The 26,421-nt window shown below is 42.4% G+C and overlaps 2 protein-coding genes across 7 annotated transcripts in view; one reads left to right on the forward strand and one right to left on the reverse strand.

Moving 5' to 3' along the window:
* Positions 1 to 570: 570 nt before the first annotated feature.
* On the reverse strand, positions 571 to 22,378 carry LOC113580762 (methyltransferase-like protein 24). Of its 3 annotated transcripts, none has more exons than XM_035529514.1 (6): positions 22,006 to 22,378; positions 19,827 to 20,420; positions 10,158 to 10,256; positions 8,044 to 8,177; positions 4,373 to 4,598; positions 571 to 633 (listed from the first exon to the last, which is right to left on the reverse strand). In XM_035529514.1, exons 2-6 carry the CDS (start codon positions 20,118 to 20,120, stop codon positions 625 to 627), a joined length of 762 nt encoding a protein of 253 aa, XP_035385407.1. In that variant the 5' UTR covers positions 20,121 to 20,420; positions 22,006 to 22,378; the 3' UTR covers positions 571 to 624. The 3 variants fall into 3 exon arrangements, with proteins under 3 accessions (XP_035385407.1, XP_035385406.1, XP_035385405.1); XM_035529513.1 differs by lacking the exon at positions 571 to 633 and adding an exon at positions 847 to 1,184; XM_035529512.1 differs by lacking the exon at positions 571 to 633 and having other exon boundaries at positions 3,394 to 4,598.
* Positions 22,379 to 25,533: 3,155 nt separating this feature from the next.
* Positions 25,534 to 26,421, forward strand: part of wasf1 (WASP family member 1) — a 63,726-nt gene continuing 62,838 nt past the window's right edge. For 3 of the 4 annotated variants that reach the window (XM_027001304.2, XM_027001296.2, XM_027001320.2), the window contains exon 1: positions 25,584 to 25,956. The gene's annotated coding sequence lies outside the window, so the exon portion shown is untranslated. The other variant, XM_027001312.2, reaches the window with a different exon arrangement.

Here is a 26,421-nt window from a genome sequence, read left to right on the forward strand (position 1 = left end):
GTTTAATTTTTCTATTATGTTCTTGGAGCAGTAAGGACATCTTAAACCAGGGTGCCCAACTCCACACCTGGAGAGCCAGAGTCATGCACAGTTTTATGAATTGCCAGGTGTGTTTCCTAAGTGTGTTTGAACAGGCTCTAATTTAAACCTTTTTGCATCATCTGTGAATTACAGTATGATATATACAGTATATGCCTGAACCTGAAACACATTCACCTCCTACTTTATCAGAAACACCTGCCTTGCACCTCTACTCAGTGCTGGACCCTTTTTACGAGGGTGGCCTCGTGCCTGTGGTTCCTTCTGGCTCCCTTCTTGTAGCTATGCTGCCACAGACAGATCTGCTGGAGTCCATCTTTGCACATTATAGTTCCCTAATTTACACATCCATGTTCCTGGACATGCCTAATAATCTATTCTCTCCTTCTGCCGAAGTACACCTACCGCCGATGTCATGATGTTACTGAGCCTCAACCCGTCTCAGCTGCCATGGCTCCTCCCACCACCCCCTGATGTCCCCTGCTGTAGCCCACCACACCTCCACCCAGCCAACTACTCAGTTGCTCTTGATGGACGTTCTCGTGCGGGATGGGTTTTGGACATGCACACACCATCGGGACCGGACTAGGGCTTCTGGAAAACATGTCATTTCATTATTTATTTATTTATATATCATTTTTTCCCCCTTCACTACTTTTTATGCTCCTTATTGTCTCTATTGTTACTATTGTGGTGACCACTTTCAGCCAGAGGAGAATGGGCCCCCCTTTGAGTCTTGGTTCCTCTCAAGATTTGTTCCTCATCCTCCAGGGAGTTTTTCTTTGCCAGTGGCACCCTTGGCTTGCTCACTGGGTGCTTGGACTCATTTGTAAAGCTGCTTTGTGACTGTTATAAATACATTTGACTATTATAGATGTGTTTTATAGGTGTACCTTTACAGTCTGTAGTCTCTTGTCATGCACTATATGTCAGCCACACACTATCCCAGTCACCTGTGGTCAGTTTCTGACAGGAAGTTATTTGGGTAGTGGGACATTTTCAAAGAGTCGCTGACACGGTGGTGGCAGGGCTGTGGGTGTTGTGCCAGTATGATTGCATCAGGCACTGTAGTTTTTCCATGTGTCAGCTTCCTCCATGGGTTTAGAGTGGTTTGCCCCCCGAAAACATCCAGGTAACAGGTCGTCCTGTGGTCAGAAACCTCCCAGTGAGTTTGAGGGTTACAAACACAAACTGCACAGAAACAGAAGGGCTAACAGCATCTAACTGCACACAGTGTTTCTTATAAATAAATGTCACTAATGAAGGGGGTGGAAAGTATATGTGCTTGCATATTTATCTTCATTTACCCTGTGTCCATGTTCAGCTAAACAGAATGGTCTATTATTATTGAAACGTCTGTCTTAAAGAATATTAGCACCTTTTGACTTATCACATTTTTTCCTTGTCTAGGATTAAGGCAAGCAAAAAGGCATGTGAGAAAATGTCTCTTGTTTATCATCTTATATGGATAATAGAGAAATCGAACCCTTCATTCAAGTTATTCAGGTATTTTCTCCTTAAAAATATGTCATTGTTCTATATATTCTTATAAGCAAAAGCTGACAAATATTTACATTCACATTTGACCTTTGACCTTTTTGTAAGCACTCCTGAGTCTACAGGAACTCCTAAGTCATCTTGCATGAGTTCCTATTTCATTGGGTGTAATTATCTAGCAACACACAAGCCAGATACCTTTCATCACCCATCAACATTAGAGAATATACAAATGGTATTAAATATTAATGACCTTAATCAATCAGATGAGACAAAAGCTGTAAGAAATAATGCCACTCCTGAAAATACTATTACTATGTCCACTATACTATATTCACTATTAGGAGAATGATTAGGAAAATTTGAAACGAGCTAAAACTGCTGGGAAGAACAAGTATATTTTGCCTCCACAGTAAAGAGGTGAAACTTCCTCCATGGATCACAGGTGGAAAACTGTAAAAGCAGATTAAATCCTGAGGACACTATGTGTCTAAAATATCTATACCAATAAATGATTTGCTCTGTTCAGTAAACATCATTGAAACTTTGATGAAACCTTTTATCCCAGAAAAGATAAGCTAGGAATAGGTGATAGTTGTTATCTTTTAATGTGACTGGAATCCAGAGCAGACTTCCACATTCATACAGAAATGGTTAAGTGACCACAGAAGCTTCAGAAGCCAAAGCGTCCACAGAAGCATCCTAAACCCCACTGAAAACCTCTGAGTTGCGCTAAAGAAGAGAGTCCCCAGAGATTGTCTCTATTTTTTTCTTTCCTTTGAATTAAGACGATAAAACAAGAAACATCTTTCACAAGAGGTTTTGCTTGTTTTTACCAAGGGTGTCAATAACTCTGGAGAGCACCGTATTACTGGAACGCTTTCCACCTGGGCCACGAAGCTTAATCGATAGCGTATAAAGCATCGACTTGCTGATGCTACGCACCAGAGCGTGGTTTGTAGGCTTTTCAGTGAAGGGCCTGAATTTAATTTGCAATGATTAAACTCACAGCGCCAGAAGGTGGGAGAGTGATATATGAGAGCGTCAAAAAAGCCTGGCATCTTGGGATATGGTGCATAAATACGAAGCAATTATCATTTTGATAAAGGGGTGGGGGTGGGGATATAGTTCTTTCTGTCAGAGCGAAGTTGAGAAAGACGTTGACTGATGAGATGGGCGTTGTAATATGTCAACTGTGAGATCATTGCACACCCCGCTGACTGTGGGCATTTGACAGCGCTGTCGCTGTGATGTAGTGCAATACAAGCGCATCACTGCGCCAAGTGAGGACGTGGCACCAGTACTGAAGTTCTTGGCTCGAGCTGTGACATGACATGGTGGCCTATGCTTTAAATATGGGTCAGCAATTCATTAAAACAACTGGGTCTGAAACGTTTCCAGTATTCATAGGGCACAGAACTAACACGACCTCGTTTTCAGACTCCGTACATACAACTGTAATTTGCTAAGCAGACAGCTATCAGGCTGCGCGGTATACCTGGCAGGACTGCGAAAAGCTCATGTTTTGCTAAGTGATAACGTGATGATATGCAAGGATAAACCCATTCGGTGGAGAGTGTCTCGCAGCGTTCAGGACTGAATGCAGAATGAGTCAGGAGAGATGCACTGCATCACAGTGTGGAGAGCAGGGTGTGAAGTGCACTCGCTGCTTTCTTTGTTCGTCCCATCGTTTTGCAAGCATAACAGTAATACTAATAGTAATGAATGTACATTGAAAGGGCATATCATGTGGGCTAAACTCGTAGGCATAGTTATCTCATAAAGCAAAGGTTGTACAGTTATTAAAGAGGTGCAATGTATGTTCCCATTTTTAAAGCAAACATTAAAACAGTTTATTTCATTTTTATTTTCCCCTGGATTTTCTTGGTCCTTTAGAAGATGGAGGATGTATTCTAATTAGGTAACCAAAGGACGGGAGTAGTAGTAATAGGTGACGATTCTTTGAGCTGGAGGCTTTTGGGGATAACTGTAAACGTGCGCGTACGGAACGTCTTAGGAGAGTAGAGTGAGCCTAGAATTCGTGAGAAGTCTTTAGGAAGTGTGAGTTGCTGAGAGTGATCCCTCGGTTAATTTGGCTGTGAGCCATGTGACTGAATGACAGGTGTTGACGAACTTGGATGAAGGAGCCGGTAACCTCTTTAAAGACACCCCCACCCCTTTGTTTTAAATCACCAGGACTTTTAGAGATTGTTATTTTAAATGGTTATGCACGTACAGGTTTAATGGAGTTCTTCTTGGATGGGGGCTCACAAGCCATCTTTTTTGCAGTGATTTACTTTATGTAGTCTGATGTTAAAATTTGTGGGGGTGTCACATGCATATGTGATTTTCAGTTTACTGTGATGTAACAAACTAACACTTCAACAAACCTCCCCTGTCTCACAAAGCAGCCTACTGAAATAGGGACCATAGTATCAGTGTGCATGACAGTATTTCCTGCTCCAAAGAAATGTCTTCTCTTTTTGTTATACTATTTACAAAATATTTGGAGACAAATTATGGATTTTTCAATGTTTTTGTCATTTTGGTTGTTCCAGGAAAAAGTACACCCTTGGAAACTATTCACATATGTAACACATGTGTCTAGCTAACCATGCCATCGCACTTCAGAATATGAAATCTAATTCCATTTACGAGCCATCAGTGACACGCATAGCTAAGGAGGCTCATTTAAAACACCAACTCTAAAGTGAGTTTCTACAGGAACTTTTAATTAGTGCTCTTTGACTATGAAGATGTCAAAGCATCCAATTTGCACATTTAAAAGGCCTGATGGCTTTGCAAAGTTAAACCTCTCGGCGGTGTTCGGCGTCACCTGTCTGTGCCCAAAGTCATTGAGGATGGCGGCCAGCTTCTTGGTGCTGCTGCGTTGCCTCTGTGCTGAGATGGCTGGGTTTGGCTCCCTCCAGTCAATGGAGAGCCGGTGCAGCCACACCCCTGAGTCCTGAAGGTGTGCCGCGCCGATGCTGGGGTCGAAACAGTGAACCTCGCAGCCAGCGGTGGCCAGAGCCTTCTCCAGCCACAGGTCTTCCCCTCCCAGCCTGCAGAGGGAGAGCAAGAAAGAGGAGGAGGAAGAGAGAGACAGAGAGACATTTATGCAAGAAGTGTTGAACTCTTGCAGCAAGGGCAAGCTTTTTTACCAATTGTTCCAAAGAGCAAAAAGAGCAATTTATCAACTTTTAAAGACAAGCCCAATAACTGCATAACCAAAGCAGGGGAGAACCAAAGTTCAACCTGAAATGGAAGAACCGTGGCTGGACTCCAGCAGAGGATCGCGCTCCGATCTGCTCTGCCTTCGGCTGAAGGAGCCCTCGAGTCAACTGGATGCACAAAAGACCCACGGGCTTCTAGTGTTTGGCTGCTCAAATATGATCTCGTGTTGCACTTGTGTTGTGCTGCCTCCAGTATAAATTAAACATTAGCTCGGACTGGGGAACCAGCAGAATCTACTGATTGTTGTAGTTTTATAAGATGGGCCAGAATCCCAGTGCTTCACTGCCTCCGTTCCTACAAATCAGCTTCTTGGCTGGGATTAAGTATAAGTGTTATCTCACTCTAAAAGGGTTAACAGGCACTGCATGCTTTTTCATGCCATGCTCTAGGAATGAACAAGAACGGCGTTGAATGTTGAATACATAATGGACAGTTTGCAAGGCCCTTTGCTCTTGAACAGTTTGCTCAAGACAGTGGGCTTCGGGTATCCAGCCTGAGCTTTGGCTGAATGGGAAACCCACAACGAAGCTGCTGTGTAATGTTAGCTGTTGATCAAATGTAAACCGATCAGCTTGGTGCAGGTAAACAAATGGAACGTCAGCTGAGTGCTTGCAAGACACACAAATCCAACAACTCCACTGACCTGCATGCTGTAATTTGGGCAGGTCTGAGGCCTGAAGCTATAAGAGCAGACCTTCGCAAAGACACCAGCACCACCGCCAACACCTCCGTCATCTCTGCCACAAACGCCATAAGCCACTGGCACCAAACTCGTCTGTCTCTGTGCTCGTGGGCAGGCCATGTTAGCGAGTCATCCCAGCAGTTGCACCGGCCCGGCTGTACACTCATGTCTTGGGCACTAATCACACTAATTACAGACCTGGCTAATCTCATCAGTGTTGTCTGCATAGTCTTTACCACAGGGAGCTGTCGACATACACCACTGTGAGTAAATGATATATCACAATAACATGAGATTTATGTATTCACTATGTGTTTGTAATATTCCAAGTAATTACTGAAATTATAGCCCATAAAATCGACATCACACACGTTTGCACTGATGACTTTGTTTCACAGCAGACGTGTCAAAGGTTAGCTCGGGTTTAGTGTTTTTTTATTTTATTTATCTTTAAAGAAACCTTCATGCATTGAAAAAATATTATTAAATATGCTATATGCTTTTTTTTTTTTTTTTTTAAAGATGTAATTTAGAAGGAAGCTTGTGCCGGCCTTTGGCACTTAGATTGTTTACTCCCCACTGTCACAGTTGGCCGGTCCCCTAAAGGGGGGGACACGCCCCTGCCAGGCCAGGACCATGTCAATCACTTTCCCCTCTCGCAATCACCTGTCTTCTGACAGGAGACACCTGCATCTCATTTACCTGCATGCGTATTTGTACACCCACAGTTTCGGAGGGACGGCACTGCACATTAGTAGTCAAACCACACGAGCCTACTGGAGAGAAGCTACTCCGCGCCTGACAAGCCACTAGACTCGATATCGCTGCTTTGAGAGAATGAATAATAAAGAATCTGTTACTGGAACTTCACCTCTCGCTTCCTCTCTGCTGCCAACGTCACACCCACAAAGCCTCGATTTAAATACCCCAGCACTGGATCTTGTGTTGTCTTTTCTGCTGATCTAGCAATCAAAACACCACTGAGAGAACATGACATTACAATATGCAGACTTCCAGTATTTAACTGGAAATGCCAAAACGGATTTTATTGTGTTATTCAACATTTATTCATAACTCGCAGTGGTGACTGAAATAGTTATACAGGAACACTGTAGCTATGTGTTTTTTCTTGGTCAAAGTAGGGTCACTTTCTTAAAACATGTCACTTTCTTAAAACGTGGCTTGATCTTAAATGCTTCTACGGTTTACACACAGGAAGCAGTTTTTTAATCAGGACATGCTGGTCCATAAACTTAATTCTATTGATCTTTCTGAATGTTAAGAGAGCTTGGATCAAGAAGTCTATAATTCCAAGCAAATTCACACATGTACACATGCTAATGCAGTTTGATTTTATTACTTCAAGAGTCAAATATGTGGCTTATTAACTTACGGCTGTGCATACATTGAGAGAGAGAGAGAGAAACAACGTGCAACATATAAAGCCATAACATCCCCCTGTTATGCCATTACTCAGTGTGGAACCAAAGCAGTTTACACACAAAAACACTCTCAAAAGGGGGTTAATGTTCATGCTGCACAGCACTTGCTGATTCTGCAAGTTGAGGATTACAGCGAGTCCTCAGTAAAAAAAACAGATCAAGACATGACCTTCACCACAGGAGCAATAGGACAAACTGTGGGAAAAGGGTGTGTGTGTTGCTCTATGTCTGTGTGTCAGTGGGGTGCATGACAATGTGAATGACCAAAGGGTGTAAATTATTATGAGGGGACATTTTTCCATGAAATGAATAAGACTGCAAAGACTTCCTCTTTTTCAGGCCCATTTTTATTGTTTGTTTTTATAAATATTTTTACATTTTTATTTATGAAGTTTTATTTGAGTGCATTCCAAGTCTTCTGGCATATGAGTTGAATTTTATAAGCTAATTACTTAGATCATCTTAAGGGGTTTGTCTGGTCCCTTTACAAAATGTAATGCTTTTATGTCTCTTTCTATCAAGAAGTTTCTATCAAGAAGTCTTAGATGACCTGCAAAATACATTTCCCCCATCAACCAGGTTTCACATTCTCTCATTAGTGGTAGGTCTCTGCTGTATTTGAACAGTAGGAAAGAGGGTTCCTTTGAGAAAAATCTTATCTATGTGCACATGTATGAACGCATGCACTGTGTGTGGGTGAGCACATGCATGCACGTGTGCACCGTGTAGTCCAGCGTACAGACTGTAGTGAGCATTCATTTCAAAATTTGCTGTGTGAGCACATGCAGTCTAAAGCGCTCATTCCTTACCTGATCTTTCACCTGACATCTTGGTTCCGTTTCTCGCCCATAACTTTTGGAAGCCGAACAAAGATCCGGGCCTGACCCGAGCGAGCCCACCTGCCCTAGCTGCACTCACACAGGTCCAAACTTATCTCCAACCCCCCACCCAGGATACAGTGACCCGTTAGGCAGTCAGACTCTGCGCCAGCCTACCCCACCGCTAACTACACAGGGGATTAACCCCTCAGGCTCCTGCATGAGAAGCTTGGCGCTATGAGCAGATGGAAGGTGTAAGAGAGAGAGGGAGTGGGAGAGAGCGTGAGAGAGAGTGTATGAGAGAGAGTGTGTGTGAAAGAGCTAAACTTACCTTAAAGAGTAGACTCTACAGTGTTTAGTGTTGAGACGCTGGGCACTGGGGAATTTGTCATCCAAACAAAGCACCCATGATTTCTGAGCCTCCTCTCTTTGTAATGCTGGAGGCATGGCGATTTCACAAGACACCTGTGCACACACGCGTGCATGCACACACAAACACACGCACACACACACACTATAAGCTTCATGCATCATGAATGAGCTGTACACTCAGCCTAAGCAAATTTAATTAAACCACAGTCATTTAACTCCAAATGCTGAAAGTCAGTGGTAAAAAGCATGTAAAAGTACATTGTGTATAGAGTGTAATTTACATTTACATTTATAGAATTTGGCAGATGCTCTTATCCAGAGTGACTTACAAAAGTGCTTGGTCATTTATTCATAGAATGCATCTTAGACAGTACAGTAGGTCAGAGTTCAAGATCCCATTGAACTAGAATGCTGTTGAAATACTGGGATCAATGCTGATGCATAGAAGCCCAAAACACATAAGCTCTCAGACAACAATCAGTGTAATAAATGATACCCATAGGAGGAGGATCAGCAGTCATTTAAATATTCCACAAATAGATGGGTCTTCAGTCTACGAAGACTGCAAGGCACTCTGCTGTCCGGACAGCCAGCAGAGGTTCGTTCCATCATCTGAGAACCAGGACAGAGAATAGTTTCGATGCTTGTCTTCCATGAGACTTGAAGCATGGCATTTCAAGCCAAGTACTTGTGGTTCAAAGTATTCAAGGTACGGATTTGGCATTGACCTTTGACATCATGTATGGAGGGGCTGGGCCATTTTTGGCTTTGTAGGCAAGCATCAAGGTTTTAAATCTGATGCTGGCAGCTATAGGGAGCCAATGAAGGGAACACAGCAGTGAAGTGACATGTGTGATTATAATCCACACTCTAAAAAATGGAAACTCCAGTTCATATCAGTACAATCTACTACAGAAATATGAGCAACCAAATATTTCTAACAGGAAATGATCTCAACCTTATGACCTTAATAATAACTGCCAGGGACATCATCTTTAGCTTTACATGTATTAAAAACGTAGTTGATTATCTGCATATCAGCTGACATACCTCTCCATACAGACTACAGAAAGGTTTCTGAAGATCCAAGCCCACTTGCCAAAGCCTATCGGTATCAGCTGGATAGTTATATATACACAACAAAGAAGAGAAAACCTTCAGCTGGGCATGTGCCCGTTTGGTAGGGATAATGTCAGACCTTTTCATTCAGTCAAACATGTTAAGGTCTGGAGATAAGATAACCCAAACAGCCAGACATCAGTCTATTTCTATTTCTGCTTGCTACAGATACCATTCAGTACTCTGCAGTCTCTTACTTCATCTCCCATCCTAGTTCTCCCTCTCTCCCTGTTGGAAATCTGAACTTGGTTGTGGGAGATCGCTGGAGCCAGAGATTTTTTTGTGTTCTGCCAAAGCTCAAGCCCTGCAGCCTTCTTTGTTACTTTTGCCGTCTACTAGAAGACACGGACGCTGGTTAAGCTACGGCCCTCACCCCTCCGGCTGGTCCTCTTTCCTCTGCTGCACACAACTCTCATCATGCTCTTTTCTGTCTTTCACTCACTCAGGCATCACGCATCCAGAAATTCATGCTGGGGTGTTGACAGATCTTTTTTTGTTTTTGCGCAGTTTGGTTTTGCTTCATTTCTGCATCTCAGTACTTTTTTTCATTCTCCCATCCCATCATCCCTTGCCTTCTCGCTTCCTGTCATTTGCTCCTTGGGGTTTATTCTTCCCTCATTCTTTTCTTGTAGCAGTGTTGTGCATTTACTGTCCATAACCTTATTTTAATCCTGCACTTTATTGAGGGGATGGTGGGGGACATATCAGCATGAAGTAAGTCCTGGTAAGAAAATCCTTTCTATATTTGGCCCCAGTTGGCTGAAATTCCTCCTGCAGCTGCAGCCTAGAGGAGAACTCCATGCCAAATTTGTTCATTTAGGAGTTTGTTCCCAAAGAGCGAGAAGGAGAGAGAGAGAGAGAGTCAGTAATCCACAGTCATAACATGACTACTGAGCATGCTAAGATCTCCCTGTTGTCTTGCGGATGTTTCTCAGGCCTGTGTGTATGTAATACCTGTGGCGTAGTGATGTACTTGATGAATCTGACTGCCTCAGCTTCCAGGTTGTGACCGTCACTGGCCCATGGCTCCAGCTCTATCTTCCACCTGAGAGCCTACACACACACACACACACACACACACACACACACACAGTAAATGTTTATTGTTCTTATTTTCTGTCTTCCCTTGTCTGTACTCATCTTGGTTGAATGGGTTAGCTTGTTAGCATTAGCCTGTAGAGGGTGTGCTTTAGTCCTTTTCATTTTTTCTGCTGCCTGATGAGAGAGAGAGAGAGAGAGAGAGAGAGAGAGAGAGAGAGAGAGAGAGAGAGAGAGAGAGAGAGAGAGAGAGTGTGTGTGTGTGAGTGTGATAGCAGGATGGGCAAGAACACATGTTATTTTATGAATGGGTTTTTTCTGGCCCAAAAGCCAGTGTTAGGACGATGACTTTAGACAGAGTCTGGGCATAGTCAGTCCAGTCTCATCACTGCCACCAGCCAACAATCACTCCTGTTCTTGCCATTTCATTAATCTAGTTTAAAATTAACAATTTGCTTAATCTTTCCCACATTAAATACTGACATTTTAGACTAAATGAAGTGCTATGTAATTGCAGATTGGAATGCAGTAAAGATCATTATTAACATTCATCTATAAAACTGCAGAACAGTTTTCTGCTGCAAATGAGAAGCTGAATAAATATGCATTTTACAGCTGCGTGGAATGCACGCTAAAATCCCACAATTCCATCGCCCAGTCGAGTGTGTTTGCTCTAGTGCCCATAGAACAGGACCTATGGTAGAACTGGCAGGGGTTGGTGTTCTGCATGTAATGAGCCAAGCTTGGTGCTGAGCACCTCCGTCCCACTAATCCACCACTCAACTGTCTGAAACTTGCACACTGCACACTGAACACTTGCCCTTGCTGGTGAAAATCTCTGCGCTTGTGCTGCAAATATTTGGACAGCTGTCATACAGACAGAAAGGGAGAAAGCAGAGGAAAAATATATCACGTGAGAGCAACGAAGTTTTTATGGTTCCACTGAGCCTAAACTGCTATCTTGGATCTTTTTTTAGATTGGTTTTTTTAGAGCGCTCTCTCTCCAGCGCTCCCCAGCTGTCAATCAACTGCTGGGAAATGTCAGCATTTGTTTCTAAGAGAAACTGAAGACCCCACACCATTCTGTTTCTCCCAATACCACCTCTCTTCCACTGTGGAACAGATGTTCTTTTTCTGGGTTGCATTCCTCTTTTCTTGTTGGACTGTACATCCTCATCACCAACTCAGCTCCATCATAACACACGCGCACACACACACACACACACACACTTTCTCATCAAGCTTTTGCTGGTGTGGCTGGGTGCTAAAATGAAATGTTTTCCATCTCTTATTATACCCCCCAAGGCTTTTTAAGTGCTTTGTTTTGCCCTCCCTCTCTCTGACTGCAGGAACCCTGCAGTTATTCTCTTATTATTCATCCAGTTGACATTTCCATTTATATCCTTGGAAGTGAGTGGTGTGTGCATGTGTGGTCTCTGTGTGTGTTTTGTTGCTTGGCTGTGTCCATCAGGTTTTGACTGGTTGCAGTCAGCGACTACACATTTCTCCCTCCCACCAATCAGACTTAATCAGTTACCTGTGAGTCACTCCAGCATTGCTGACTGCCTCTCTCAGGCCAAAATCATTGCAGTAATCATTGTAGTGTTTGATCAAAACATGTTTTGTTGGCATAATATTCGGTAATCTGCAACATCTGCATTCAGAGTGACGTGTGTGTGTGTGTGTGTGTGTGTGTGCGCGCGCGCACACCTCTAGATGACTGTAGTATTTCTTGGGACCTTACAGAGAAGCTCAGATAAAGTGAAAGTCAGTAATTAACCTGAATGAAGTGTGAGAGAGTCAAAGTGAGACAATGGAGAGACAAAGAGCAGAGAAGAGGTGAGAGAAAGAAGAGAACTGTTAAAAATGAACAGGGAGATTATTACTTCTCAGGGGCTTGCTCCTTATATGTCTCTTTCTCCTCATTCTCTGACCTACTACTAAATACAAAGGTAATTTTCATTAAGTGCCCATAACATGCAATGTGTACATGAATGACTGTAAATGTGGCATGATCCCACCAGGAACAGGCAGAGGTAGAATACAAATGCAGGAGGTGGTTTATTAAACGAGAAAACACGAATACCGAGAGTAAGGTAACACGCGACGGAAGTAAACCAAAGTAATGATGACAACAGTAACACGAGTATAAAGCAAACCTGACAGAAGGACATAACTTACCACAATAACCAACAACCAGAAGACAAAACCACAGGGCTTAAATAAGCAAGACAGACACTAAACAGATGCAGGTGAACACGGGAACAGCAGAAGCTAAAACAAGGAGTGGAATGGAGGAACAGACGGGGCGGAGAAAACGAAACTAAGGCATGGAACCAGGGAGTGCAGGAAGACAGGGAAACCGTGACATCAGGGACGTGAGGAGGGTGGCCATTCGTGACAAAATGGGTATATGAAACAACTACATGGGACCTTCCATAGGGTAAATCGTGTCCTATCACAAAGCGAGTTACAGAGGTATGTGATCAGGTAGCATCTCATCTGTCTGCTATGCCATAAATGTCAGCATTAGCAACTGATATAGCTTAGTCAGCTAACTGAATTGCCCATGGCAACTCTGCATGGCTAAATACCAGGCTAAGTGATCTGTGTGGCCAGCTGCCATATCACACCCCTCAGGGCTGTGTGGGCAGCCTCTCTGTGGAGAGCAGATGAGTGTCGTGTTTGATCCGAGGCTCAGCCCACACACCTGTGGGAGGACCGGTAATCGAGAGGAAGAGAATGAGAAATTCAGTCAGACTTCAACAGACTGAGCCAGGTGGTCCATTTCACACTGGTATGCGTTTAATGCCAACATGGCCATAATACGCACTTTTTCTTCCAAATTACATGTGTTTTATCAATGCCTGAGACACATATTTATTCCAGAATCCTGAGAGTACTGAGTGCTGTACAGTACTTGGTGAAGCATGTTTTCTTGAAAGAGAGGGAGGGAGAGAGAGGCCAAGACTGAGATGAAAACTGAAACTGAGTTAGAGGTTGTTTATGTTTTCAGTGTAGAAAAAGCTGAGCTCACTGAAGCATAAAGTTGTTCCTGCCGTGTGTGTGCAAGAGAGCAGGAGAGAGAGAGAGAGAGAGAAGCTTGAGTCGACAGCCTGTCAGTATGTTATGCCCCACTGGTCTACAGAGACAACATCCTCACTGCTATCAGTACTACTCAGAGATTGAGGAAGACAAAGTCCAGCATCACATCTACACTGGGGGCACAAAGAGCAGGTACCCCAGCCCGATCAAAGGTGAAGTGGGGGTTATAGCCTCTGGGGGGATGGCATATAGGACACCGTGATGAACCTGGAATGTCAGCATTGGGGTTTTTGGAGTGGGCATCACTCACTCTTCAGACACTTATCAGAATGACATCGGAGAGACCGAGTGCTGCTCACTGCAGTGTCCAGATGACCTAAAAGTGATCTTTTGGAGTCCTGCATTGGGTTCCAGTAACCTACTAAATAAAAGTCCACATACCATATATAGCCAGTTGAGAACTGAATTTATGTAGATGCTGTATGCAAACTTTGACACATATTTTATATCATAACCTGAAGGAGGATTTCTTAAGTATATGTTGTCAGGAGTTCAGAGAGCACCATCTGTTGCAGGGAAGCCTGAAAGTATGGAGAGTATGAAACAAACGCCTCTCATAAAAGAGACCAACGTCGACTGTCCTCACTCACGGAGGGTCCGAGTCATGCCATAGGCAGCCATGGAGACTTTAACGATCTCAGCATAAAATCCCAGACAGTAGGCACACTGCATCAGGTCACAGGCAGACTTTGAGACTTGTTGAAATGCGACATACAGCTGCAGTCACAAGTTTGGAAACGCCTGAGTGAATGTATCTTTTTAATAGTAATAAATGCATTTTAATGCAATGGTTCATGATTAATTTGTTTCTAAGACAAATATAATTTAATTTGGAAAAGGCGTTATAGGATATGAAAGGTGTTACATATAAAGCCAATTTGTGAACTCAAACACACACACACACACACACACACACACACACACACACACACACACTTTAGCACCCTCAGCAAAATGTTTTCTTTCAGAACTTTAGTTCCTCACCCTGTAAGTGCTCTGCATATGTGAGTCAAGACTGCTGGAAATGCATCATAGGTTTTAGCCTCATGAAGCTAGTTAAGAGAATGCCAAGACCATGCACAACTACCACCAAAGTATAGGATAGATATTAGATTCTTTGAAGTAACTACGATAATATGCTTGTCACAACATAATCACGTATATATTTCATTTTATACCGTCTCTATTTTTTATGAAACTGCAGAAACTTGAACAAAGAATGAAGAAAAACAATGGACTCTCTCCAAAAACCAGTCTTCTTCATATCCAAACTCAGAGTCATACAAAGTATAGGAAGAAAAGGGTATTTTTCTTCAATAAAAATATAACTGTATAGTTTATTAAAAGCCAGGGAATGTTTCTCTCATTTATTTCTCTCTGGGAGTAGTTAAATACCTTCTCAGCGTCAGTCACACTTACACTTATAAAATTTATCTCCTTTTTCCCCTCAGGCTGGAATCCACTCTGGGCCCTCAATCCTGGTTCAGAGCAGATGTGTGTAGTAGAGACATAACAGAATTAAGGTTGTGGATTATTATGATTATGGTATCCTTTTAATAAAGAGAATATCTGACGATGGTTTAGGAGTGCCTTGAAGGAGAACGTCAGCTGCTTTCTTCATGCGCTGGCTGCGTTCTCTGCACGAGCCTCTCGCCAATCCTTTTTATCATCACATTCCATTAAAAAAACCTTTTTCATTTTCCTGAGGAACATCTGGAAGGAGTTTGGCATCAGATGAGCGGGGCACGGGGCGCTTGCCTTCGGGCGTGCGAGTGAGCATGAGATACAGCTTATGACTGTGCATTTGGCGCACTGTAAAACATGTTTTGGTAGCAGCTAACGATTTATGCTATTCATGGTGAGTACCTTGGTTGCTAGCTTGATCAGCTATAGCCTACGAGAAAGTCTGGTACTTGTGCTGTGTAGTCTACCGTTTGGGGCCTGCGGACCACTCTGACTTCAGCAATCCCAGCAGTGTTTGCACATATGGATTCGGGTAACCTCTACAGTGTGCTGGCGCTACAGTTCCACTGGTGGAACTGCCTGGAGCAGCCCATGGCTACCATCCTTATGCAGGCTCAGAAACACCCTCAAGATGATCGTTTGATAAAGAATCCAGATTGTCTGATGGGGCTTAATGTTAAGACATAAATAAGCCTGTCTCATGGAAGATCACATGTACCAGGTGATAGTTAAGAGAGCGAGAGAGTGATAATTGAGAGAGCGCAAGAGTGAGAATATATGGGGGGGACAATTAGAAATGTGAAGAAACAGGTGGGAAAGAATATCATTAACCCAGATCCCTCAGAATGTGCTGGCAGTTGCCTAGAAACTACCCCACTATTAGCAGATTACTCGTGTTCCTTTCCTCTCAATCTCATATACCGGCATGCAGAAGAAGGACCCACCATTAAACTGCACTCGGCCCAACAGCTGACCAGTGACTTGGCAGAGACCAGTTCTCCTGCCGCACAAGATGGGCGGTGCCCAACAGTGTCTCACAACTGGCCCACTCCCCCCGTCAGCCTGGAGATTGGCATGGGGGTGCAGGGCATTAAGGCCAGTCCCCAGTGCTGGGAGGGGCAGCGCAACCTTGACCTTTACAGGCCACGACTGCTGGCGCTCCACACTTCTGAGTGACCCAGTTAGGACAGTAGGTATCTCAGAAAGGACATTATACCAACACACAGGAGAAATCGCTCCAGCATGGTCAAGACTGATTTTCTGCTTAGTACTTCATGTTAGTGTAAGGCACACAAATGGACTGGAAAAGGTTAAGGCATGACTGAAAAGTCAACTCTGCTGAGCCAGTTAGAGGTGATTAGTATTATCTAAATGAAATTTCTTGAACATTATTCAACTTTTCAGGAAGGATGGATAACAGAATTACTGAGAAACGACAGCACCCACAGCAGATAACATTTTCATATTCCATGGTTTTTTTTTGTAAATAGGTGGAAAGCATGCATGCATGAGTATGTGTGTGTGTGTGTGTGTGTATGTATATATGAGAGTGCAAGGAGGGGGGGGTCATCTTTTGGATTGTGTTCGACCACTCTCTTCAGGTGCATGGTCCAGATTGTTTATGTCAGTAAACAAAAACAAAAGTATTTTCCACAAAGTTTTTGGCTGTGGAGGGCTTCGCACTAAAGGCGTTACTGATGGCAAAAACATATTTATCTGGTCACATAATCAGATTAAGCAGGAATATTTCCCCCCCCCCAAAAAGGGGGAAAACAGCTGAATATGGAAACTAAAACCAGTTAAAACCAATAGTATGGAAGGGACCATGAATTTAAAAAATGATCATGTCACGTGCGTTATAACACTAGCTGCTTCCTCTGTTGTTTTCTCTGTTCTAGCCTGCAGTACAAACTTTCTCTTATGAAATCTTCATTTAAAAAATGTTAATAGCACAGGCATATAAAATAAATAATTTATACAAAACGTAGCCTGAGCAAATCAATGTGTATAAACCTGGCCTATCACTTAAGGCAATAAAGTCAGTATGAAACTTGAAATTTCAAGTGACCTAAACCATCAAACATTCACAAGCAGTGAATACATGGCAAATAAAGACACAGAGTTGACTAAGCTCACCACAAGTCTCAAAATTTCACAGCGATTCAAGATTCGAGCGGAGCCTCATTTCTGATTCAGTAAGCGGGCTGGGCGTAGGCAGTGCTGCCAATTACTGGGGAGGGTCGTACTTTCATAACAATAAGTAATGACTGTTCAGAAGGCTAATCATCGTTCTTGTTGCCGAGTTCTCAGCTGGCACACAAAGCTCCTTGAAGCTCTGGGCGTGGCACGTGTAGAGCTCCTCCCCCTGTGGGCCAATAGGATTCATTACAGCAGGATTCATGCGGCCGGCCGTGTGCCAGTTTGATATGTAGCCTGTTTATGCGGCACGCCTTCAGTATTGAGTCCTCACCTACAAATGCCACATAGAGTTGTATTCTAAAAAGAATCTGGAAGATTAAAGAAAAGGACAAAATGCTGAATTTGCAAACCTTATTTTTTTATATATTATTTTGTATGACAAATTAGTATGTCATTGGTATGCTATCATATAGTATACTTAAAAGATTAGCAAGGAGTACATAACGCATAGTGCATGTTTTCAGACACTTAAATCCTAGATTTTCATCGTATATACCATTTCTGCAGATTACTAATGTAAGAAGGTGAATATGTTAATAGGAACCATAACTTGCACTTTTTGATCTCAATGCTTTTTTTCTTGCTGTATAAATGACATGCACAGTTAATTGCAGCTTTCCAGTGCAGCGTGTTAGGAGCACGCTAACATTTGCCATTACGCCTGTCTACTCCTGGGCACTGGAGTATGTGAGGCTCTAGTGTAGAGTCAATATTCATTTAAGGGCATTCACATTGATATTTGATCCATTGTTCCTCTGTTACAGGGGCGTAGAGTAATTAAGACAAATTAACATAATCTTACATAAAATTCCTGTGTTGAAAATCAAGAAAATGTTGGTTGAAAGGCCTGAGGACTGCGAATGGATGTTACCAGATACTACATGTTTTACTCTGTGTTCTCCTGGTGTGTAATGCAGCCATTTACTGGTTTTGCCTGTTTGGAAGTTACATTCCAGAGAGCATTCTTGATGTGTTCAGCTTTTGAAAAGGGGGTTCTCATGAAGCTCTCTTCAGTCATTTACCACTGTAATTTTACACCATCTACCGGGTGTAGTGCTAATCTCACCATTGTGCTTCTGTTTCTTCACACCATGTACCAGATAGCAATAGCTGACGTGGCAAACATGTCTCTGCTTTATCTCTGGCTTTTCACTCTCACAATGGTCAGCTTTACTGGCAGTCACACTCTGTTCTCCATCTAGAATCAGCCAGAGACCTTATAGCTGTTTCTATAGCTGTTGTGTGGATGAACTAAGGAGGCATAAACACAGCTGGCCAACTGAGCAGGCAACAGCTGCCGTCCTCTTAAATGTGTGAACTATCTCTAAAATGGGATGTAATAATATCGCAGTTGACTTGGCATGGACGAGCTGACATTCTGAACTTCCAATCCAGTGTGCTGAGGCATGGTACCAAAGAGAAGGTTACAACAGGACAACGGTCATATAGCAGCCAAAATGAATAGGAAGGCACAACTTATCCACCCATTAAGAAACCTCCCCCTTTAAATCAGTGTTCCATGTCACCACTAAATCATATGGCAGCAATTCAGACCAGACGTCCAGCATTTGCTGCCCATTGATCTGGGACCAGCCTCCCTCGTCACTGGCATTGTCAAAAAACACAACATAGCTGACCACGGGTTCAAACGAATAGGCCTTTTAGTGGTGTGTTTGCCAGTATTGCAGACTGAATATAATGCCGTGTCGTCTCGGCTGGAGTGATGAATATGCAGAGCTTTGCCCGTGAGGGACTCGATGAAAATGTGTGGATCAAAACAGAATACAGGCATATGGCACATGTAATATTGATTAACACATTTGCTCTCTGCAGGCCTTTTTGTGGGTGCTTTTTGAATGTGGGTTGTGGGCTTTTCACACGTCACAGGATACTGCCTGACAGCGCGGCTGATAAGTTTGTCAGAAGGGGAGAAAGCGCCAATAGAAACCAACTCTTGGGTCCCGTCGACATGCGAGAGAACAAAAGAGCGTTTGAACGCCTGTGTCTGCGTTGCTTGTTTGCGTGGGTGTGACAGACAGGCAGCAAGAGAAGTAAATGTGTGTGTAGGTGTGTGCAGAGGCTAAGAGGCTAGTCTTGGTAAGCAGTGGTCTGAGGCGCTGACTAAAGGTCAGACCCCGGGATTTGCGCGTTACGGGCGGGTGTGTTTGATCGGAACAGCGCATCAATGCTGCTTTGTTCACACAGGCGGCTTTCTGGCTGGCCTCGTCAGCGACGTGCACAGGAGGCCAGTGGCCCTCGCAACTGGCATAAAAGGAGGAATGAGAAATTAATGACAAGGGAAAAAAAAAAAAAGACCGCATGGGTGTGCGCATGCGCGCACATCCGCATACGTTTCCGCTTGCTGGTTTTTAATCAGTCCCTTGGGAATGAAAGGTCATGTGTGTATTCAGAATGTTTGCATACACTTTCTATCAAGGTTAGTGTGTTTATAAACTCCAAGAATATTTCACACTATCAAATTAATTTCCCCTCTGTAACTGTACTGGATATAAGCTCCAGTTGGTTCTGCAGCTTTTCTCCTGTTTAGGAGATTTTGTAATAATAAAATCTCCTGATTTTAATCATTAGTAATTTTGTATGCCACACATGAACTTCTAAGGCATTCAGAAGCAGCTAATATCTATGTGCTGATTCGCAATCCAAATCTATCACAGCCCAACATACTGGAAAGCAGTCAGACCTTACTCTGCATTGCAAAGATCTCAGCAAACTGCAGTAAAAGTGCAGATTCTAACATTCTCATTCGGGGCCGAGTGTGGCGATGGCATGGAGCTACCAGACTCGTTCCAGACTCACCTTCCTGTACTGCTGTATGGGTGGACAGCACGCGATCTTCGAGTCTCTCCAGCGTCCGGTTGCCTCAGACAGAGAGGGAGGCTTGCTGTTGTGCTGTGGGTGTTTGGGGAGCAATGGGATGACCCTCCACCAGGTCCTTAGACCGTAGCCCTTAAACTCCACGTAGACATGAGCACAAACACACAAAATGGAGAGAAGCATGCAAACGCGCAGGAGAACCCACCGGCTCACCCTTTGCTTCAGCATCACAGATTTCCTCCGTTCTTTCTCTCTCATATGCCCTGTGACAGGCATGTGAATTCTCAAGAGTTCTTCTCTCCACTTACAGGCCTTTGAATGCTCCCATATTCTCTTATTTTCTTTCTCTTCCACTTCTGGTTAGCTTTCAGTCTGTTTTCTTTCTTTTTTATCCCATTCTCTTTTCACCACTCTGGGTTGGAGGGTTGCTCTCCCATCTGTTGAGTGCCCTCATCCTTCTTGCTTGTTTGCATAAATCTGGATTGGGCTGAGTAGTGAAGCTCACCATTTACAAAGTCCACCGTCTGTGAACATCTTGGTCCATGCTGCTCTGACAGAGTTCACATGTGTGACAGTCTGAAAATGATAAAATGTATAAAAAAAACATTAGCTTGGTTCAGAATTTCCTGTTTTGAGAGCTCCACATTTGTAGATCTCACACACAGACATACATGCAGAGAGACAAGATTGCACGCACTCTCTGTCTCCTACCCACACACACACACACACACACACACACACACACACACACACACACACACACACACACACACACAGAAAATGCCTCAACTTTTAGAACCTCCCCCTGTTCAGTTCAGCAGCCATCCCTGTTTTTCTTTACTGTGTGTGCAGTCTTCCAGCTGTCTGCAGGATCAGGCCAGAACAGACGGCAGCAGGATTTTTCTTCATCCTCTCCACGTGACAGTTTTAGCAGGTTCTGGCCAATAACATTAAATCCCAAATTCCGATACCCAAAGACGGTAAGTGGTGCTATAACAAAGTGCATAACACCTCTTTCTGAGGGTAACAATGACCCAGCAGGTTCCTGCCACAGTGGAGGACAGGTTTTGATGAAACAAAACCTGCCAGATATCGTCTTGTTACAGGAGAATATATTGAAGAAAATAGTATACAAGTCCAAGCTGCTTTCCCCAACTTGGTAACTGGAGAGGGATTCTGTACAAACTTCCCTCTTTCTCCAATGGTTCATCACTATGTTCCTTCTCAGTGTCTTGTCTACCTCTCGCCCTTAAGCTACGCACACTTGCCCTCAGCTCTGGCCCATGCTAGCTGTGATCAGTTACAGTTGATGTTCACACAAAACCTTGTACAACTCTAATTAATCGATAGCGACCTCAGTCATTCATTTGGTGACATGCATACTTTATCCAATTGTTCATTAACTGCCTCGTGAGAGATAAATTGCTCATACCTTAAATTAATTTGTAAAGATACTGCATCAAAGATGATTTTGAAAACGGTCCGGAATTTTTAAATATCAGATAAGCCACCATCAGTTTTGCTTTAATTTTAGATGGTCATTGTCATGTAGATCATTACAGTTAACATGTTTTCCTCTTAAAATCTGAACAAGGCTAATTCTTACTAGCCATCTTCTAAGATGGAAATACTCAGTAGCACCCATTTAAAGACAGACACTGCTCAAATTTGAATAAATAACGGAATAAACTCAGAAGCTCTGTGACCAGGCACTTCTTGAAACTTTGATGGGGGTCTCGATTGCCCAGTGGTAGACTTGGAGTAAGAACACAGGTATACAAAACAGGGATACTCCAAGACCAATAGCGTTGTTGTCCATATTCGCTGTTTGGCGTCCCTCTTGAGTTTGTTGCTATAACCCGTTCCACTTTCATTCAGTTTTAACCAGAACAAAAGTCTGAAGTCAGCAATTACTATAACGACACTACCGCACCTCTGATAGCTAGCTAGCCATCAAGTTCGAAACAAACGTGCATTTGTTCCTGCAAGATAACAAATCTGTTTTCACTCTATCACTAGAAACAACTCATGACTGGCCAACTATAGCTACCTTTGGGTGAGCTTTGTTTTGCAGCCAATTATCAGTTAGCTAGTTGTCTCTGGTTAGTATTTTTACCATTTTAACGGACTCGGCGATTAACTCGTTTGAAATGGCCCTTACCTTGTTAATTTGGGTCCTGGATTGTCAAATACTGTCATTCTGTGTCCGTCTACGAGGCAAAATGTTCCTTCTCTCCATCTTCCAGCTGTAGGAAATGCTGCTAACCAACTAGTTAGCCAATTGCCCATTTAAAGTACGATGTCCGAAATACCTGACCATGGTCACTATTGCTAGGTCTACTAAACTTCTAGCTAGCTAGCTAGCTAATAAGTGTATGACTAAATACACTGTTGAGTGAATGAACACACATGTGAATCCCAAAAATAAATAAACTTGAGCACTGGTTTATCAGACGATTAAGAGCTGTAGCGCTCTGGTCTGACCTTGTTCGTGAGCGATTGAGTGAGGAAAGTTCGAGTCTATTGGCTGTGAAACCCAGTAGGAGGAGCTTATTATCCTACTATAAAGCGGCGCTTTTAACACCGTTTGAAACTATTAAAGCGGCCCGTTTTACGGCGTTTTAAACTGACATATAAACGGAGTTAAATACGACGTTTTTGATGGTTTTTGCGGCGTATTTTACGGCGTATTGAAAAATAACGCCGTGTTTTGCTGCGTAAAAAACGCACAAAGCTATGGAAAGCCAAAGTGGTCAAAATTTTAGTTCTAAAACGGCGAAAAAAAGCGGTACTAAATAATAATAATAATAATAAACCATAGATACTATATGCTTACTAGTTGGTTAACTAGGTTAGTAAGTTAGCTAGCAACATTTCCTACAGCTGGAAGATGGAGAGGAGGAACTTCATTTTGCCTCGTAGACTGACACAGAATGACAGCACTCGACAATCCAGGACCCGATGGATTAAAATTTAATTATTGATAAAGGCTTTGTGATGTTTGTTGAAAGAATCTATATTAAATGTCCTTTCCCTGTTTATTCTAGTCCATTTGGATTGTCTGTTATTTTTCTGAGTTATAAAATATTTACACTGGATTTTTTTAAAGAATGTTTGTTTGGTGTGCCCTCATTTGTTTTTCTGTTTGTCTCCCATTCTATGTGCTGTTCATGAGAGTGTTCTTGGTCAGGTTAGTCCTTACCACAGTGGAGTCACCTGCATGTCAGAGACACTGCTGCAGTTCCTGAAAACAAAGGCCTCACCTGTATGATCACTCACCCTGCTGAAGAGACTGAAAGACGGGGCTGGAGATTTTAGGAATTAGACCATCAGCATCAGCTTTATTCTGTCTGGTTTGGTGACTGTGTGTCCTGTGCGCACTCCAACTATGGCAGTTTCACCCTCTGTGATGGACTTAATTCTCGTTGTCTCTCTTTAGGTGACCTCACATTACTAGATGCTCACACATTGATCTCTTCTGATTAATCTTAAGAGTTCTGTTTAATGACTAAGCTACCTATCTATCTTTTCTAATACATTACTAATTACTGTATGTTCCCATCTTTTCTTAAATTGGCTCCTAACTCCCATTGCTTTTTTGTATTGCTTGTCATTTCTGGTGTCTACCAGAGGATGGGTCTTGGTTGCTCTCATGGTTTCTTCATGATCTGAAAGAAGTTTTTCTTTACTAATGTTGCCTTGTAATTGGACTTGGATGTTTGTAAAGCTGGTTTGTGATGACACCTCTCATGCAAGCTCATAAAATTTTATACTAATGTAAATTAAAAAAAACAATTTTATTACCATGAGGAGTCTCTTTGCTTCACTCATCTTTCGTAACTGAAGGATTGTGGTCTCCCCCTCCCCTTCACAGTTTACCTGTATAAACATTTATCTAAAGGCTTGCAAAGAAATATGATTTTAAAATAAGTTGAGAATAGCCTGATGTGAAGACTGAAAAAAGAGCGGGGAAGTCAGTGCAGTAGAACTGGAGATCCATGCTAGTTTACATTTAGTCTTCTGGATGTGATGCATCCTTCCAGGGTGTGAGCCACACACACAAAGTTCAAGACACATGAACTAAACCAATAAAAGGAATATATTAATGTCTGAAAATGTACAAAATAAAAAATGGTGTCTAGCACTAAACTACCATTCACTCCTGCCAAAAAAAAAATATTATATTAGAATGTCCTTCCTCAATCCCAAGAGAGATTAACAGATGAGTTTAAAAACCATGGAAACTACACCCCCCTCCCCCATTTTGTGAAGTTGTGGTCAAGGCTGGGTCATAGTACCACTATTAAATGCCACACTGCCATACGTTCCAGTCCCTTACACATGCACCTGACTGTGTGGTTATTTGCTGTATTACAATAACAATTACAGTAGTCTATACATTAGAGAGTATTAAACAATATATAGCTGGTTACATTGGTGGATGCATCATGTTACTGATTTTGACAATGCATGAACATGCCAGGTTCTATTCATCACAGCCACCTAGAATTCTGCATCTCCAGGGCAGGTGTTACCTACCACTGTCAGTCACCATCCTGAAGTGATGAGGCTGGTCATATTTATTGATGACAACTTCATTTGGGTCAGTCTGGGTTTCAAAATGTACATTGAAAACTGAAATTGAAATGTTAACATTGACCTTGACATTTCAACAGTACATCAAACACTAAATATAAAGTATTCATTGTTATAATTATTTTTGTTTCCATATTACATAGCACTTTCGGAAGACTTCTTTGTGGATTCATCTGAAGTTATCAAAAAAACCTTTTTGAGTTATGAGCCAATTAAAGAACAGACAGGAGCATACAATAATTAGTAATGTGTTAGGTTTGTATTTATTATCGTTTAGTAAAGCAAAGAGACTCCTCAGGGTAATAAAATTGCTTATTTACTCAGTAGCTCTAATTTGAAGACAGTGCTCAAATTTGAATAAATAACCAAACAAACTCAGAAGCTTTGAGAGAGAGAGAGAGAGAGAGAGAGAGAGAGAGAGAGAGAGAGAGAGAGAGAGAGAGAGAGAGAGAGAGAAAGAGAATACGGCATTTTTGCGGCATATTTTACGGCGTATTTTACGGTGTAGTGAAAAAATAACTCCGTGTTTTGCCGCGTAAAAACATCCAAAGCGCCCCTTTTTTTCGCCATTTTACAAGTAAAACGCGTTTCGTTTGAGACGAATTTTGACTACTTTGGCTTTCCATACCGACCTACCACTCTCGCATAATGCTAGTTACACTGAGGTGGACTTACATTATGTGGATGAAATCAGCAAACTATTGAACTATAAACTTTACATTTAAATTATTTCCTGCTAAACTTAATATATTTGTTTACATTTACGTTGTTTAAAAATGTTGAGACAATTACAACATTTATACACCTTCTAGGACATCGGGGGTTGGACTCAGACCTTGGAGATGTGCGTATAGTTTTACATGCACACAAAATCCTGAGAATTTTATACAGATTTCATTAAATCTGTATATGTTCTCTTATGAAGAATATATAAAGGGTTAAATAATTACGCGTTTGCCTCCGTTATAGAATGCGTGAAAATAATTAATCCGTTATTCATTCAGCTTCTCTTGATTGGATAGCAGAATATAAAAGGGCGTGGTTTGTAGTTAATAGACCAATCAGGTCAGGTCATACTTTGTGCTGGTGTTGTCCGGAGTCCTGTGCTGCGTGGGGCAGCTCCAACAATAGAAAAAGGTTTGTACCAAAACTAGCGGGCAGAGGTAGATTCACGTGGATTATAACCATGAGCTCCATAACCTTATAAAAACTGATTGCACACCCACTTTACACAGAGACAGAAGTATGCTAATATCAGCTTGATCGACGTCACGGGTGCTAAACTAGCCATTTTCGGCGCATATGTCCCTAGTTAATCTATGTGAATCCCTTTATGATAAAAACTGTGCTGTAGTCCTGGGAGCGCATCTCTAACGCGATTCACTAGCTAGCTGTATTTCTGCAATGGTAATTCTGTATCGTGGTACCGGGGCTGGAGGACTGAATTGAAAGGAATACGGGAATACCCATATAACCTCGAGAGCGATGGAAAAAAACGGAAATTTCTGAATTAGAGGTACGAGCTTCTTTTAACTTTAGAACAATGTGTACGTTGTTTTTCTTTTAGCTGTAATTAAAATCTTACATTGGTGACCATAACCTATTTGATAGCTTTCTATTGTTTTTTGCAATTAACGTTAGATGATGAAAGTTAACCTTTTAAGAATTATAGTATACCGAGTATATATTGAATTAAAATGACATTGTATATTGTCTGGGTACAGTTTGAGGTATGTACTGGCCCAAGTAAGAAAACACTGACTGGCCATCACATTCAGGAGGTAGCTAGAATAGCTATCCTATAGCACGAGCGGGTGACAGGTGTGGGTTAAATTATGCATGCACCAGAGATAACCAGCAAGCTAGCTGGATACACAGCTCACCTGGACTTTTATCTGATCTGCTAAACATTTTAGGTTAAGCAACCTATGCGGCGATCCCTTCGAGGCGTTAAAATAGCTAATTTATCGCTACTTTCTCG

The sequence above is a fragment of the Electrophorus electricus genome, chromosome 8, assembly GCF_013358815.1.
Source record: "Electrophorus electricus isolate fEleEle1 chromosome 8, fEleEle1.pri, whole genome shotgun sequence".
Taxonomy (NCBI): domain Eukaryota; kingdom Metazoa; phylum Chordata; class Actinopteri; order Gymnotiformes; family Gymnotidae; genus Electrophorus; species Electrophorus electricus.

Coding starts and splice junctions, on each gene's coding strand:
- LOC113580762 (XM_035529512.1), bottom strand. CDS start 20,120: ATGCCTGTCACAGGGCATATGAGAGAGAAAGAACGGAGGAAATCTGTG. Junction 10,257..19,826: donor CCATACAGCAGTACAGGAAG/GTGAGTCTGGAA, acceptor GTGTGTGTGTAG/GCTCTCAGGTGGAAGATAGA. Junction 8,178..10,157: donor AGTACATCACTACGCCACAG/GTATTACATACA, acceptor GTGTGTGCACAG/GTGTCTTGTGAAATCGCCAT.